This window comes from Alosa sapidissima, chromosome 24 (genome assembly GCF_018492685.1).
Source record: "Alosa sapidissima isolate fAloSap1 chromosome 24, fAloSap1.pri, whole genome shotgun sequence".
NCBI lineage: Eukaryota > Metazoa > Chordata > Actinopteri > Clupeiformes > Clupeidae > Alosa > Alosa sapidissima.
In genome coordinates, this window is record NC_055980.1 from 20,072,475 (window position 1) to 20,088,335 (window position 15,861).

The 15,861-nt window shown below is 42.9% G+C and overlaps 1 protein-coding gene across 1 annotated transcript in view; it reads right to left on the bottom strand.

Annotated features, from left to right (window-relative positions):
* Positions 1 to 10,409: 10,409 nt before the first annotated feature.
* LOC121700646 (fish-egg lectin-like) overlaps positions 10,410 to 15,861 on the bottom strand; it is a 5,569-nt gene continuing 117 nt past the window's right edge. Inside the window, exons 1-5 of the mRNA XM_042083764.1 lie at positions 15,834 to 15,861; positions 12,750 to 12,977; positions 11,249 to 11,454; positions 11,033 to 11,160; positions 10,410 to 10,894 (exon numbers count right to left, since the gene is read on the bottom strand). The exon at positions 15,834 to 15,861 is cut by the window's right edge and continues 117 nt beyond it. Of these exons, the coding sequence (XP_041939698.1) occupies positions 10,750 to 10,894; positions 11,033 to 11,160; positions 11,249 to 11,454; positions 12,750 to 12,977; positions 15,834 to 15,861 (735 nt within the window). The 3' untranslated portion in view covers positions 10,410 to 10,749. The remainder of the gene's footprint in view (positions 10,895 to 11,032; positions 11,161 to 11,248; positions 11,455 to 12,749; positions 12,978 to 15,833) is intronic.

Genomic DNA, 15,861 nt, shown 5'->3' on the forward strand with positions numbered 1-15,861 from the left:
TAAATTTACTGATGACTAATCATACTCTATCAGTAGATTAGATTGGTGTGTGTGAACAACATGCATTCATGAACAACACATCAACCTAAGCATTAGGTACAGAGGGTACATCATTATGATTTATGATTTCTTAAGCCTGATCGTCATGATTAAATTAATTTATGGTCAGTTGCTCATGAGTTCAGAATTTCTGTGGCCCCTCAGCTAAAGTTGTGAATAATGACATGTGTTTAGAGAACTGCACAAGTTGTGTTCAAATCAGAATTTGAGCAATCATGACCACATTTTTGGGAGAAAAATAAAAAATCACGATCATGCTTATTAAATCAAAATTCATAATGATGTGCTTAATGCTTTAGTTGATGTGCTGTTCATGTATGAGGTCACGAATGACATACTATGAACTCATGTCAATTCCTAGATGATTTATTCAATATATTTATTCAACTTAAAATGTCTTGCGGCCTGCTCGGCAACAGGCAGGTCGTGTTGCCATGAGGATGGAATGATAAACAAAAATCTGCAGCCTTGATTGGCGAGTAGCATTTTCAAATCATAATAAAAGATTCTAAAGCAGAGCGCGTGAAGTAGGCTAATCTCACTCGCTGCTGAAGATGTCTTTGTCTAAAAGGTACCAAACGTCGTATTGACGATGAGACTCGGCAGTTTAAGGCAGAATGGACAGAAAAATATTTATTTATTCTACCTTCTGCAACAAGTACCAGACCTACGTGCTTATTGGGCAAAGAATCTATCGCTGTGATGAAAGAGTATACTGTCAAGAGACACTTCTCTTCAAATCACGGCTCCTTTTCTACAAACTTTCCAGAGGGCTCGGAGGAACGGAGGAAACGGGTAGAATCACTGGTAGAATCACTTAAAAACAGTCAAGCGGCTCTTGGACGCTTTTGTACAGCCCAGAAAAGGACGATGGCAGCATCACTGCAAGTGGCCTGGATCCTAAGCCGTAAAAAACGACCCTTCACTGAGTCAGAGACGGTGAGGGACTGTATGCTAGCTGTCATTGATGAGGTGATAACTGATGAAAAAATTAAAGAAAGTGTATTTTCAGCAGTCAAGAAAGTCCCTCTATCAGACACGTCGACTCTACGTAGAGTGGAGTTGCTTGCTGATGACGTCTCCAAAAAGCTTTTGGGAAATCTTAAAAAAGCGGACTGTATGTCTATCGCTGTTGACTGATCGACTGATAACACGGATGTAGCACAACTCTGCATTTATGTGCGATTTTTTTGATGGCACTCGTTTCCGCGAAGAACTCCTGGGGCTACTTCCATTGGAGGGCCGCACAACTGGAGAAATTATATTTCAAAAGATTGTATCGTTGTTTCATGAATGTGAGTTGGAGTTCGGAAAAGTTTGCTTGTTAGTAACCGATGGCGCACCAGCTACGATCGGGAGAGTGCATGGAGTCATAGGTAGGCTATCAGCCATTGCCCCACAGATGCAGTTTTTACACTGTTTAATTCATCAGTCTGTGTTATGTGCCCAACTCAGTGGCGATCTTAAAAACACCATGGATACAGCCATGAGCATCATTAATTTCATACGCTCAACATCGAGCTTACAACATCGCCTCTTTTGCCTGCTTCTTGTTGATACTGATGCTGAACACTCGGATCTGCTCCTCCACAACGACGTCGGATGGCTCAGCAAAGGAAAAGCACTGAACCAGTTCTGCGAACTTCGCCAGGAGAAGTTTTTGGCAGAGGTCCACTTTTTATGTGACATTTTTGGACACCTGAATACTTTGAATCGCCAACTACAGGGCCGTGAACAGTCTATTGCGGGGTTGGTCGAGAGACTGTGTGCCTTCAAGACCAAGCTAACGATCTTCACAACAGACTTGGAGGACTCAAAATGTATGCAATTTCCACAACTCCGTGATTTCATGGCCACAACACCAGGAGCGCACATCACATACGTCATGACAGACTTCATGGCAAAACTGACTGCAGGGCCGTGGGAAGTGAGTTTTGGTTGGGGATGCTGTAGTTGGTTAATGGACAGCATACTGGCATTGCATGGCACACAGCACAGGCATATATCACTGTCAGGAAAATGATGGCTACACTACAAAAAAATGCGACAAAATGTCGCAAAATGCAGATTGATAGGCTACTAATGCAAACAAAGTAACCATCTGCTATCGGACGCTACACTATAGTAAGGTAACAAATGTTACATGCACATTTGACATGGGCGTCAAAACAGGCTAAAGACAACCCTATCGCACAGCATATTAGACAGAACACATTGACTCAAAACATAGGCCTACACAACGCAATATTCATAGGCTACATTAAACTGATCCACATAACACAGATATACAACAAATGCTATAAAACATCATAAACGCACAGTGTAGCCTACAATTTCAAAAAACACAGTGCAGAGCATATAAACCATCAGCATAAAAGAGAAATAATTAAACTATTCAGGCCTCATCATTAGGCTTACACTGCTCGGCGGCAGCTGATAATAAATCCATCCCTTACCATGAGACGACAATTTGTTCTTTAATGAATAACACCAAACACTGCTTGACGTTCAGGGGTAGTGGATATAAAGTCCTTCATGAGGGCTTTGATGTCTAAAGCATTCAGGATATCCGAGTGCACATTCATGAGGGACAAGTGTGTGAGTCGTTTCTGTGTCATTGTGGACCTCAACCATGTTTTCAAACTTCTCAGATTGGAGAAAGAACGCTCTGAGGAGGCCACTGAAACAGGCATGCAAAGACACAGATGAATAAGTTTATCCACCTCGCTGAAGAGAGCTCTCGTTTGTGGATGGAGCTTACTCAATATCGATGTCACACCTTTCACCGTGGTGCACCGAGACTCCCCGGTAACACTGTGCATCATTTTAAGCTGGAGATCGAGGCGGCCTGTGTCCAGCTCCTTGGGAAGCTGAAGGGTGTCCAAGTCAACCAGGGATCCACATGCTGCCACTATGACCGCCCTCTCTCGATTCGCTGCTAGCATCATGGTGTCTTGGTTAAACCGTCTTTCCCGTTCTGATGACACTAAATCGACAGCCTGATAGAACTCACGTCTCCAAGTCAGAATGGATGCGCTGGGTGCAAGTGCCTCTGGCTCCGTGGTTTGGTGAAGGCGGGCAGGGGTTCTGCTCTCTCTCGCAGTGGTGTTAAGCATCCTCAGGTCATTTGTCGCAGCATATACGTTCACTTTTTCAAGCATCTTCTCCACATTTTCGTCACGTCGAAGTGCCGCTATCCGCTGTTTGAGCACATTTGCGCATTCAAGTGAACTGAGTGCCGTTATGTTTGAGCTCTGCAACCTTCTAGCCACTGCCTCGCAGGGTTCGAACAGTGCTTGGCAGCTGAGCAGCCCACACAGTGTCCTGCCGTTTCGGGCCTGCTTACACAGCCCCACAATCTTTGACCTGGTGTCTCCCCTCGTCCCCTTGTCATCTTTTAGCGCAGTCAGTGTGGCCAAAAGAGCGCTGTACGAGGTCAATATGCGGCTTATAGCTATGGCACGAACACACCACCTAGTCGGGCACAGGCCTAAGATATTCACAGTAACCTCATCACCAGCGAAAAGCGACTCGAACAGCGTTTTGCATTTTGCCGACTCTGATAACTGTTGCAACGTTGCGCACAAAGTTCAAAGTATCCGCAACAAGGCTTACTTCTCCAGCAACTTCCTGGAGAACCAGGTCAAGTGCATGATTGCTACAATGCACATACATGGACTGAGGGCACAGCTCTTTCAGTCGGGCCTGGACTCCAGAGAAGCACCCCGACATATTACTGGCGCCATCAAAACAGTATGCGACAAGGCGCTCCATCGTAATGTTCAGCCTTAAAAACACATCCACAATGCAGGAAAAAAGAGTTTGCCCGGTGGTGTCGTGGGCGTTATAAAACCCAAAAAACACACAGTGCGATTGAAGGCTATTGTCAACAAACTGTATACTGCATGAAAACTGCTCTGTTGTGCTCACATCGGTAGTGCCGTCAGCCATTAATCCATAGAAGGTGGACTCGGATGAATGCGAGACTATGTCCCTCTGTACAGCATGGGCAAACTGCTGAATGATCTCATTTTGTATGGTGTTGGACATCCAGTTATCCCTTCCCTTTATCCATTCTTGCTCTTTCGGTTGGTCATATGTGTGTTCCAACATCATTTCGTAGAGGTTCCCATCCCTAGTAGTGTCACCTCTGAAGGGAACCCCCTTACTGCCAAAGAACCGAATGGTCCTGAACAGCAGCTCCAGAACATGTCGTGCAGTTGCCTGTCTGCTGGAAATCGCATCGGACAGTAGGGCATTAATTGGCCACGTTCTCCAAGGCAGCGATCCTCTGAATCGATTCGTTGTGTAGTTTTGATTTTTCGTTTTGATTTGGCGGGGGCTTTACGCCAATTTCCAAACCCATTTAGGAATGGGTTGTCTGCCCTGAAAGTGTCCTCTGGTATTAACCTTTTCTCTCTAGCATTCAAACACGGAAAACAAAAAACTTGATCGGTCTCAGTGTCATAATGAAGCCATTTCCACCTGTTGAACCAGTCCGGCGTGAATGATCTACAAAATGTTTCTGTCCCAAAACGGCGACCAGGGAACTTGGAGCTGACGAGCTGAAAAGGCACTGTTACAGTGCCAGGTAGCCTGCTAGCAGCAGCGATCGGTGGAACTAAGGTAGGCTCTTGAGGTCTCTGTCTCTCACCTTCAACATCATCAACAACAACATTACCAAAATACTCATCCGGACTTGACACAGACAGCGGAGGTGTGGTGATCTGTGTTGGGTTTTGTTCAGTAGGCCTACTTTTGAAAAAAATCGGAAATTCTTTTCTGTGCCATATCTCACTGACATACATAGGCTACCTAGCATAACTGTAATATTTGGCTACTTAATATGACGTATTTGTCGTAGGCTACCATAAAGCTTAGCGTCATAGGATATTTCCCTCAGATTTGTTTTGTTAATTTGTTTTGTTTTTGTTTAGATCTCCCAGGCTTAATGTAATTTTTTTTAGTGTATAATAGACAAGGAGACGGAGAGCTGCTTCTTTTTTGAGTGGTATGACATAAATACGCGTGCTTTCCTGCAGGGGGTGCAGCACCCCCACTTCCCACGGCTATGACTCACTGTGAACTTTACACAAAGATTTCAAAATTTCAGCATCCCCAATGAGATACTGCTGTTTGCTCGTGACCCTTTCTGTCTTGCACCTGATGCATAATTGTATGTAAAAACACAAAAGGTATGTTGTGTTGATGAAAGAATGTTTCAGATGGAACTAGTGGATTTGCAGTCATCCTTTTTATTTATGTTAAATTAAGTCACTAATTAATACCTTATTCTTCAAGACCTTATTCTACCCTTACTAGACCCTTAATTAAGAATTTCCCCTGCTCCTAATTACCCCTTATTAATAGTTATTAAATACGTTGTTGCATATGAATTATGACCTAAATATGCATGGCTCAGTATGGGGCTTGTAAGGTGGTAGTACCACAAGAACAGTTATTCACTCCTAATAATACGTATCAAAGATGCTCTTTTCAAATGGAACTAGACACTAAACCACAAGTGCTAATAGTGTACAAATAACTCATAATTAGGTCTTTGTAATGCAGAATATGTTCCCTATTCTAAAGTTTAATTTAAATAAAAAGTGACAACATGTGAAGTTTGGTTGTTCTATCTGAAAAGCATGAAAAGCAACAGAACTGGTTTGTAGCTCAGGTTTCAGTGACACTGTCCCTTGTTCTAATTTGAATGTACAGTTGTATACAATTGCAAATACATTTTTACAAATCTGTCACAAGCTTACATTTTCCCGTGTGGATATGGTGGAAAGGAATCCCCAGAAACTGTAATGTGTCAAGTATGTAGCAGTCTTGGCCCTATCAGCATCATTGGCGGTGGAGGTGCAGGGATTGTAGGCAGCTGTGTGGCAAGTAGCCTACTGTGGTGGCAAGTGTGGCCAGTGTTATTGTCAAGCAGTGGCACATTGTGTAGACCTAGAGGATTATTCCAGTGGTGGTTTAAAAAGTGATATACTACACCTATAAAATTATTATGACGTTGCTTGACAACGCCTGTGTTAGATCCGCTCAGCTGTGACTTATCAACATTCCACAGCGATGCGATAAACAGCTGAAAAAACTAACGATTTTAGCTCTAAAATTCATTTAGTATTAATAATTGATTTCATATTTATTTATCTCTTAAGTGGCCATGTGTGACCGACTGTACCTATAGGGTACATATAAGTGCACGACTACGCCACTTGGGGCCTTTCACGCCAAGATATGTTATAAACCCAAGTGTATTTGATGAGACACACAGATAAGATAAGTAAAGACAGAGACGTGATTCCAGTACAAAAATAAACAAAATTTATTAATATGGAATTCACTTAAAAGGCCATTTATGCGGTTAAGCACTAGAGCGCGGACTCACTATGGTGAACGGCAAGGGGAAGTGGTAATGGCTGCCACCAGGGATATTTACTCTTTGGGACAGTAGCAGGGCAGAGATAGCTAGTCAGCTGATGGGGAGCGGTTACCTGTCCTGGGAGAAGTGTGAGGCCGACACAACACTCGTGCTCTTGACTCTGGTGCCTATTCACACAGACACACATACACACACACACACACGCATAGGCACAACTACTGCAACAATGTGATCACAGCAAATGGTGAGGTGCACGTTACCACTACAAAATACTGTGAGCAGTGCGCGAAGAGGAGGACTCAGATCCGGCGACCTGCCCCGTGAGCAGCTTCACTATTACTCTGGAGAAGAGAGAAGGGGGAGGGGATGGTTAGCACTCAGTGACTGGGAAAACAGTAGAGCAAAGCTGAAAAGGAAGGATTTTACTGGTAGCAAACTACTGGGGCAGCCAGTACCACACATGCCCTAATGCCGTGAAGGAGAGGAGGCTAAAAGGTAACAGCCAAGTCAAATAATACCAAATGAAACCAACTAAACAGAAAAGAAAACAAACAAAACGGGCAAAAGCTACTTTACATTAATTTTACAGTAGGCAAAACAGCAGTGGCAACTGGTTCTCAGTGCATCCTAAAAGCAAACACAACATGGCAAGGGGACCCCTGGCACTCTCACCACAAGCCGGCGTGAGAACACTGCTTTGTTGGCTAGGTTCCTTAGTAAACAGTGCAGGGCTTCGTTGAAACGTCCTTCACCCGAGACCTTCAGTAGTAGGGCTACCCACCAACTACTCGGAAGCGTCTAGCAACAGTAGGACACCTTTCACAGACGAACACCCAGAGAACCGAGGATAGCCGAATCGGCAGAGTTTACAGAAACCAGGGATCTTAGTTGGCCTACCGGTGAGCCTGTTATTTTATAGGAAGTGGTGTTGCCGCTAAGGAAACCTAGCCAAAGATTGTTAAGGCGGAGCAAGATACTTCGTCGTAGTTCATGTCTATGGGCGCGAAATGGGGATCGAATCCTGTCTGCATAAAGAGGCGTGTCGATGACGTATTGACGAGCGTACATTGCAACCGGCCAACAGCAGCTGCATAAATAACCGGCGCACACCTGATATAAGGTTGATTTTCTCCAGACTGGAATGCTCAAAAATGCTAAAAATGTACCTGAAATGTTCAGAAGGGTTTGAGGATCATGAAAACGTGCCCGAAATTCACATTCCTAACTCTATAGAACCAAGACCTTAGCATATGTGGTGAAATTCTGAGCTATGCCCATAGACTTCAATGGAGCAGTCGCTGCCTCTGCTCTGCATAAAGGGGGATTTTGACCCCCCCCTCGTGCGATCCGGGTTCCCGGAAGTGGCTCCTGATGAAACATCTTGCTCCGCCTTAACAATCTTTGACCTAGCCACTTAGAAGCTAACTGGAAGGCGTGACAAAGGGGAAAGGAGCTACGGTAACAGCAGGAGGACAATCTTAATACAGCAGTGGTTCTGCCGGTTACACATGGTATAAACGGGATAATGCCCTTCGATGCGTCCATTATCAGAAATAAATCCTCCGCTTCGCGTCGGACGGTTCACGCCTCCGCGTCGTCCATTTATTTCAGATAATGGACACCTCGTCGGGCATTATCCCTTACATATATCACCAACATTTTCCATGGAAAACCGTTAGCTTTGAAAATCAGTGTGTGTCCAGTGCCTATACACAAACCCACCTAAAATGTTTCTTGCCAATGTAAGGTTAGCAATTTGGATATAGTGGAAAGGTCACATGTTGACAAAAGCTTTTGTAATCAACAGCAACCCTGTTTATACATACAGTGAACTAGAAAGTCTTTGGTTTCAGCTGCCATTTGGTCTCGGTTCTCGTCACCCTGTTGAGGGCCTAACTCAGTCCCAAGCCTCTCCTGGACCACAGGAAAATACCTGAAGTCTAACTCTATTTGTCAAAGGAGAAATTATAATTTGCTCGTGCCTGATATCATTTTAAAAGTCTCCATGCGAGAAATACAGTATTGTCAGTTGCAGAACAGAAAAGTTAATGCATATGAAGTTTCTGTATGGGTTATTTTTCAGATAACAGAGATTCCCTGGTGATTCCAGATGCATGCCATCTATATGTTAATTTGTTGTTTTAGATATAAGGACACAGATTATTCCAACTTTTCTTCTATTCTGCCTCTTGTCTTTGACTAGGCTCTGCCCAGCCTGACTCTTCTGGAGGAGGCCTTGCTCTCTTTGGCCTTTCTTTTCTCTCTCTCACTCTCTCCTTTTTTTTGTTATTTTCTTTATATTTGATGAATTGTTTTATCTGATTGACAATCTAACTTGTTGAGTTTACATTTAAGTTTGTGGGCCCCATCATGACAATCAAAAGCGCATCGTCACTCGTCAAACGCTTAAATTCAAATTTAGTAGGATGTCCAGTGGGAGGGTTTTTGTTATCAAACGTCGAGCGCATGGCGCAACAAGGTGTTCCTAGGTTTTTTAATCAGTCATGGGTGTGTTTGGGGCATAACATCATTTAAACCAATGAGAATGACATCTGTCAAGGGGGTGCGAGGCCCTGTGCAAACTTGACAGGTGCGAGGCACTTTTCACTTATGTGCATGAAATCATGGGACAGCCTACACGTAGCCTACTGTCGATGCATTTTAATAGTAGGCTAATAGGCTACACCAGCTTGTCTTTAAGAGGGAAAATTGTAGGCTATAGCCTATAACATTAGCTGAGTCACATATTTGGCCATAAGCCGCTTAGCTACATCACGAAACCAAACTATTATAACAAAGGGGAACACTTTACTGTAGCAGTGCTGTCTTTCTTAGGGCCTGTCCACACGGAGACGCTTTTTAGGTTAAACGCAGAGGTTTTGCTTCGTCTTGGCCGAGCGTCCAAACGAATCCTGTCAACGCACTGCCCGAAACCGTACTTTTCTGAAACCTGGTCCCAGAGTGGAGAAATCTGAAACCGTAGCCCGTTTGAGTTCGTTTAGACAGCGAAAACCGCACATCCTCCTTGCGTATCGATGATGTCATCGCCACACCTCCGCTGCCCTGGACTTGCACTTATAGTATTGCCTAACAATACTAGTTTTCATACATGACATTACCTACGATTACAGTCCGTTAAGATAAATATCACAACTGATGCTGCGCAGCGCCGATAGCTTATGACTTGGTGGACTGAACACTGTTTTTCCCGGTGTTTTTTTATGCATTCTAGCTACTGTCAGTGACGCGAGAGAACTTTAAGTTATTAGGAAAGTGCAGTGTAAGTTTAGGCTACATTAATTTGTGCGTAGTGCCAGTGTCATTCATTTATTTTACATGTCTTACAACATATATACATGCATTCACAGTCGAGTGAAATCAGATATAAGCATACAAAGACGCTTAGAACTCACGTTAAGCCGATGGTAGCACACTGAATGCGAATGCACGATTTGATATTCACATTACTGTATAGTGGCAAAACTGAGATGTTTGTCTGTTTGTCCCATTGACAATTGTTGAATGTTCCGTGACTGTTTTTTTGTCTGGGAAACGTAGAATAAACTGATGAAATTGATTTGCTTTACAAATGAAAAAGAACTTAAAACATTGTACACTGTTGGCTCTATTGTTTGCTTGAGTTGAGTTCGTTCAGTCTGGCCCACGCTGTTCACGGTCAATGATAGCAGCCTATGCGCAAGCACCGGAACCTTTCTCTGGCCATGGCTTGACACACCATTATCATTTTGCCCCCATGACCTATAGAGGCCTTACATACTCAAAAAGCATTAAACTGTTCTCAATCAAAATGTTATTGAAAAGAAATAAAATGAATAACTAATTATATATACAGTAACTGAAACTGAAATATTAATATGGCTCCTACACTATATGAGCCAACTGTGTATTCCCATGTTCCAATAATGCATTATGAGGTATGGCTCGAAGTGAAATGTCATTTTTAGTATGATATGCTTTATTGATCACCAAAATCACAAGAGGACAGATAGTATTCATTGTTATGATTATTTTTAAAGAGTGCTGGAAAAGACAACGTAACATACAACCACCCAAAGGAAGCACCACTTCAGGAAATTCTAGACTGTGCACACTGTGTTTTCAATCTAGACAATAGATGTGTTTTTAAAAATCAACTGGATAATTTGACAGAAGCACAGCATGAGTATTACTGTTTAAATTGTAAGCAGATGAAAAGCAGCAATGAAACATTTTAAGCACTGCAGTAATGAATATAGTAATGAAGCTGCAGGGCTGCCTCTGTCGAAGAGCAGTGCTCAGACTTTGCAGTTGTAGATGGTGTCATCCTTCAGGATGATCCAGAGATGACCCATATCGTAGGACACATGCTTCACTTGACCGTTGTGGATATTAATTTGGGTCCACCCGTCACCCTCAGGTTTACAGGGAGATGTGGAATCCCTGCAATGGATTTCACCAGATGATGAAATATTTTAGAGTTGAGGGGAAATAATTTAACATAATTGTGGAATTATAAAAAAAAATACTTTGTGGCCTTAAAAAAGGACCCTCCATACAGACAAACTCGTAAAGACAAACCTGCGGAACACGTTTCCTGCAGAATTCACTCCATAGACAGAGCCATCACCTCCCACCTCTATCATAGACAAGGATCCTGCAATAGTCTGCCAGTCACCGACTCCCTGACAATGAAGGGAATCCACCCCCTATAGTATCCAATGAAGGCGGTTGAGAAAAATCAATTCATTTTTTTTATTTTGCTTAGTGATCATTCCCCAAAATGATCAGCCTTACCTTTCTCATAAAGATGTGATCCTGACTGTTAATACCCCAGCAGCTATAGGGGCCACAGCTGTAGTACTTTAATTTGCCAGGAAGGCTGGCCCAGCTTACAGGATTGTTTTCTCCAATGTAGCCGACAGTAAGACAGAAGGGGACATCATCATAATTGCATCCTGCAACAAACTGGTCTCCACCAGCATCAATCTGCTTCAAGAGCCCTGGTCCATAATAACAAAACACAGGTGTATGGGATTTGAATCCCAATGATTTGAATCAAACAATGCTATTGTACACTACCAGTCAAAAGTTTGGGTTCACGTAGAAATTTCCATTCCACTCCATTATTTATTTTATTTTGTATTTATTATCTATTTATTTATTTAATATTTATATATTTGTTTCTCTCTCTCTTGCCACTTGTCCCCCACCCACATATACAGGTACACCCCCCTCACACCATTACACCGAAACCCCCCTCACACACACCATTACACCCCCCCCCCCCCCACACACACACACACCCACTCACACACCATACCTCCCAAACACGCACACCATACCCACACACCTCCTCCCTTCCTCCACACCAACAACATATCCCCTCCCCACACACAGGTACACCACCCTTCCCCACACACCCCCCCCCCCACACACACACACACACACCAACACACCACCATTAGCTCCATTACCCCCCCCCCCCCACACACACACACACACACGAGTACACCCTCCCCCCAAACACACATATACACTACCCCCCCCCCCCCCCCCATCAAAACGTCAAAATCCTCGTAAATCCATTTAAATGGAATTTTGGAAATTTTTTGTTAAAATAATAAAACTTGTAAGTATATGATATGTTAAGTCATCATGCGAACTTTGACAACACAATGTTGAATCATTTAGAAATGACAAGGTTTTTTTCAATTTCCTGAAAACAAATTAATTTGGACATACAGCGACAATATTAGGGGCAGCCGTGGCCCACTGGTTAGCACTCTGGACTTGTAACCGGAGGGTTGCCGGTTCGAGCAAGGCACCTTGAGCAAGGCACCTAACCCCTCACTGCTCCCCGAGCGCCGCCATTGTAGCAGGCAGCTCACTGCGCCGGGATTAGTGTGTGCTTCACCTCACTGTGTGCTGTTTGTGTTTCACTAATTCACCGATTGGGTTAAATGCAGAGACCGAATTTCCCTCACGGGATCAAAAAAGTATATATACTTATACTTATATATGTACAGCAACATTCTAATTACAACAAGACCGTGACCGTGTTGCTGTACATATATAAGTATAAGTATATATACTTTTTTGATCCCGTGAGGGAAATTCGGTCTCTGCATTTAACCCAATCGGTGAATTAGTGAAACAAAACCATATATATATATATATATATATATATATATATATATATATATATATATATATATATATATATATATATATATATATATATATATATATATTATTTTTTTTTTTTTTTTATTATCAGTGGTGAAGTTTATCTTACCAGGTACTTGAACCCAGCTACCTGCAGCCAGTTTGAAGATGTTGTCGGCACTGTTGACTCCCCAGGTTCCTGCTTGGCCCACGGTGACGTGTTTCAGTTTGCCATTGATTTGTGTCCATGTCGATCCATACAGTGTGTAGATATTGTCATCTTTGTTCACTCCCACCACCTGTCCATTACCTACGTCAATCTGCACTAGGCTACCAGGGATAACTTCACAAGTATATGCTGCAAGAAAACAAAATAAAAACAGTTAAGGGTGGGTAGTCAGGTGGAGGTGAGTCAGGTGGGCACAACAGGGAAAAATTGAAAAGGTGCACGGGATTGAGAACAGGGTTTCTGCAGGTATCAGCAAATCTCATTCCATGCTTTTTCATGCCGTTTTTCATGCCACTTTAAACTAATTTCACACCCAACTGCAGATAAACTCACAGCGTGTTGCATTGCATCCGGTGTCGCGACTTTGTGCACCAGCCGTAAAAAAAAAATAAAAAAAAAACAGCCAATTAAAAGGTTCTGCCTGTCAACCATTACGCTACTTCCGATCAAAATTAGATTTAGATGTTTATATAATCAAAATAAATTGTGAAAAACAATGTTTTTATTCCCTCAAGTTTACATAATTTTTAGGGCTGTAATGATACACCAACCTCACGATTCGGTTAGTCATCACGATTTTTGACCCAAGGTTCGATACAAACCTCGACCTCGGGGGTAGGCTAGGCTATTATATCTGTATTTTATATCCTTTTTACTGAATATCTGATATTTAAGACAGCACACTTTATGCAGATTAGCCTATAGCCTAGGCTACTACTTTTTATTACAACTCTACCTCTTTAATTCATTCAGCTGTCTGGTTGAAGCCTGGAAATATTGTAAACAAAATAGCATAGCTGGCTAGCTTAGCCTATCATAGGCTACTGATTGGACTGTTCAGTTTCCCCATGTGTGTTTAAGTTTCAAGGAGAGGGGGTTTACTTCTATGTTTGGTAAAGTTGAACACATAGTCTACAATGAAAGCAACGAGAGGTATGAAATTATTATTAATTAATTAATTTATTTATTTATTTTTGAACAACGTAGGCTACCGGTAAGTAAAGCGGAAGATGTGTGTTTCCTATACAGCCGCGCAAGCTGCAAAGCACTGCGTTATTAGAAAGGGTGTGTCAGGGTTCTGTCTTTTAACACCACGACAGTGGCTTAGCTCCGCCTAGCTTCACTCACATCCATCTGGGACCTCTTCCGTTGAGAGTGATTTCTGCACCAGATTTTATGGTAGAGCCAATCAGGACGCAGGGCGGGAGTTTCATAGATGTGACATAGCGTAGAAGCGCCTGTGAGACTGTTATCAGCGTCACGGGTTGGCTTCGATGTGAGTGGTTGAAGTAGCACGTCAATAGATGACGGACAAGTGGCTTATCCAATCATATGCAAGCATTTTTTGATTAGGCCCAGCCTTCTGAAGCAACACTTCAATGGATTGATCCCAGATGGATGAGTGGAGCTAGGCGGAACGAAATTCATCTGGTGAGAGTCAGGTTAGCGGCAGCCTATCATGGATATGACTGTCGTGCAGTGGCGTCGTTAGACCTGGGCATTCGGGGCTATAGCCCCAGATCCTCTTAGCCTGGGTGTTCCCATGCTGCCTTGCGCGCGATTTGATTCACGCTGCTAAGGCAGCCTGGAGACCATGGAACAAATTTTCAGGGAACCAATCACAGAACAGAAGACCAGGGAACCAATCACAGAACAGGAGGGAAATCAAGACGATGATGAGCTATGCACAGACGCATTTGATAGACATCCGTGGCACCCAATAAACGGATCTGAGCATTTTTTTCAAATATGAGAAAATGAACGTTTGGTTCCCAGACCACGTCTCATTGAGAAGTGGTGGCGCTAGGATCCTCTGGGGATAGCCCCGGATCTATGGGCCGTCAACAACAACAACAACAAAAACTCTAATCGTGAATGAAATAAATAGCCCCGTAGAAGAGACTTTTGTGTTTGTGTCCATTGTGTGCATTAACAGCAGCGCAAGAAAATCTGACGTTATCTGGGCAGGTTTAGAATCATTTGTTGCAAAATGTTACAATTTCAGTTCTCCTCTAGGCTATTACGCATTGCTGTTTCGTGCTTCTACTAACTAGCCTTAGCGAAATAAGCGTACAGAAAGACAAATGGATATTAGAAGTTTCTTTAGAGAAAAAAAAAGGGCAGAGCAGGGACAAGAAGTGGAAACTCACAGTGTGTCATCATCTCCCGCAACCCAGGAGGACATTTCGATCAGCTCAGTTTCCATATATCGTGATTTACTATTGAATCACATGCGCAGTAAATATGTTAAATCTGACCTCGTTTGAGGGGGCTTCCAAGCAATGCATGTTGGGCTTGATTTTGACAGAATGGAACTTTTTCTTTTGGGAAAAAGTTCGTGATAGCCTACACAAATGCATTGCTTTCAAGGCACCCATAGCCCATTAATTGAAGGGGATGACGTCCAAATGTTTATCCCGAGACGAACGCTCACACCTGTGCACTTGACAGAGGTGCATGACGATGTTTATTCTACAGGCTATTTTAATGTCATATTTTGGGTGTTGTATGTGGTGCACTTTGGCAGAAGAGACGTTCTCCTTACACGGTCTTTAAACATGAAAATATTCAGAATGCCGTGACGTGAGTCATTACAATTGGCCTTCCTTTTCATTCTCAAAGTAGGTTCAAATTGCATGTTCATCAGCCCGATTTTCAAAATCTCTCAGGGGAGAAACCCCCGAACCCCCGGACAAAAAGGTCTCTAACTTCTGGGCTCTAGCCCCGAATGTTTTAAATAGCCTACCTAGCGACGCCCCTGCTGTCATGATTTCGGTTTCGAATCTCATATCGTTACAGCCCTAATAATTTGTAATGCCTCTGAACATCGAAGTTCATGCTTTTTCATGCCATTTCATGCCTGAATTTTCACAAAATCTATTTAATTACTTTTCATGCTTTTTAATGACCCGCGGAAACCCCGGAGAAACAGATTAATTTAGGCCTAACCACAGATTAAGTCAACAGACAGTGAAATTCATTTACCATTGCATGCAGTCAACAGGCAGTGCAG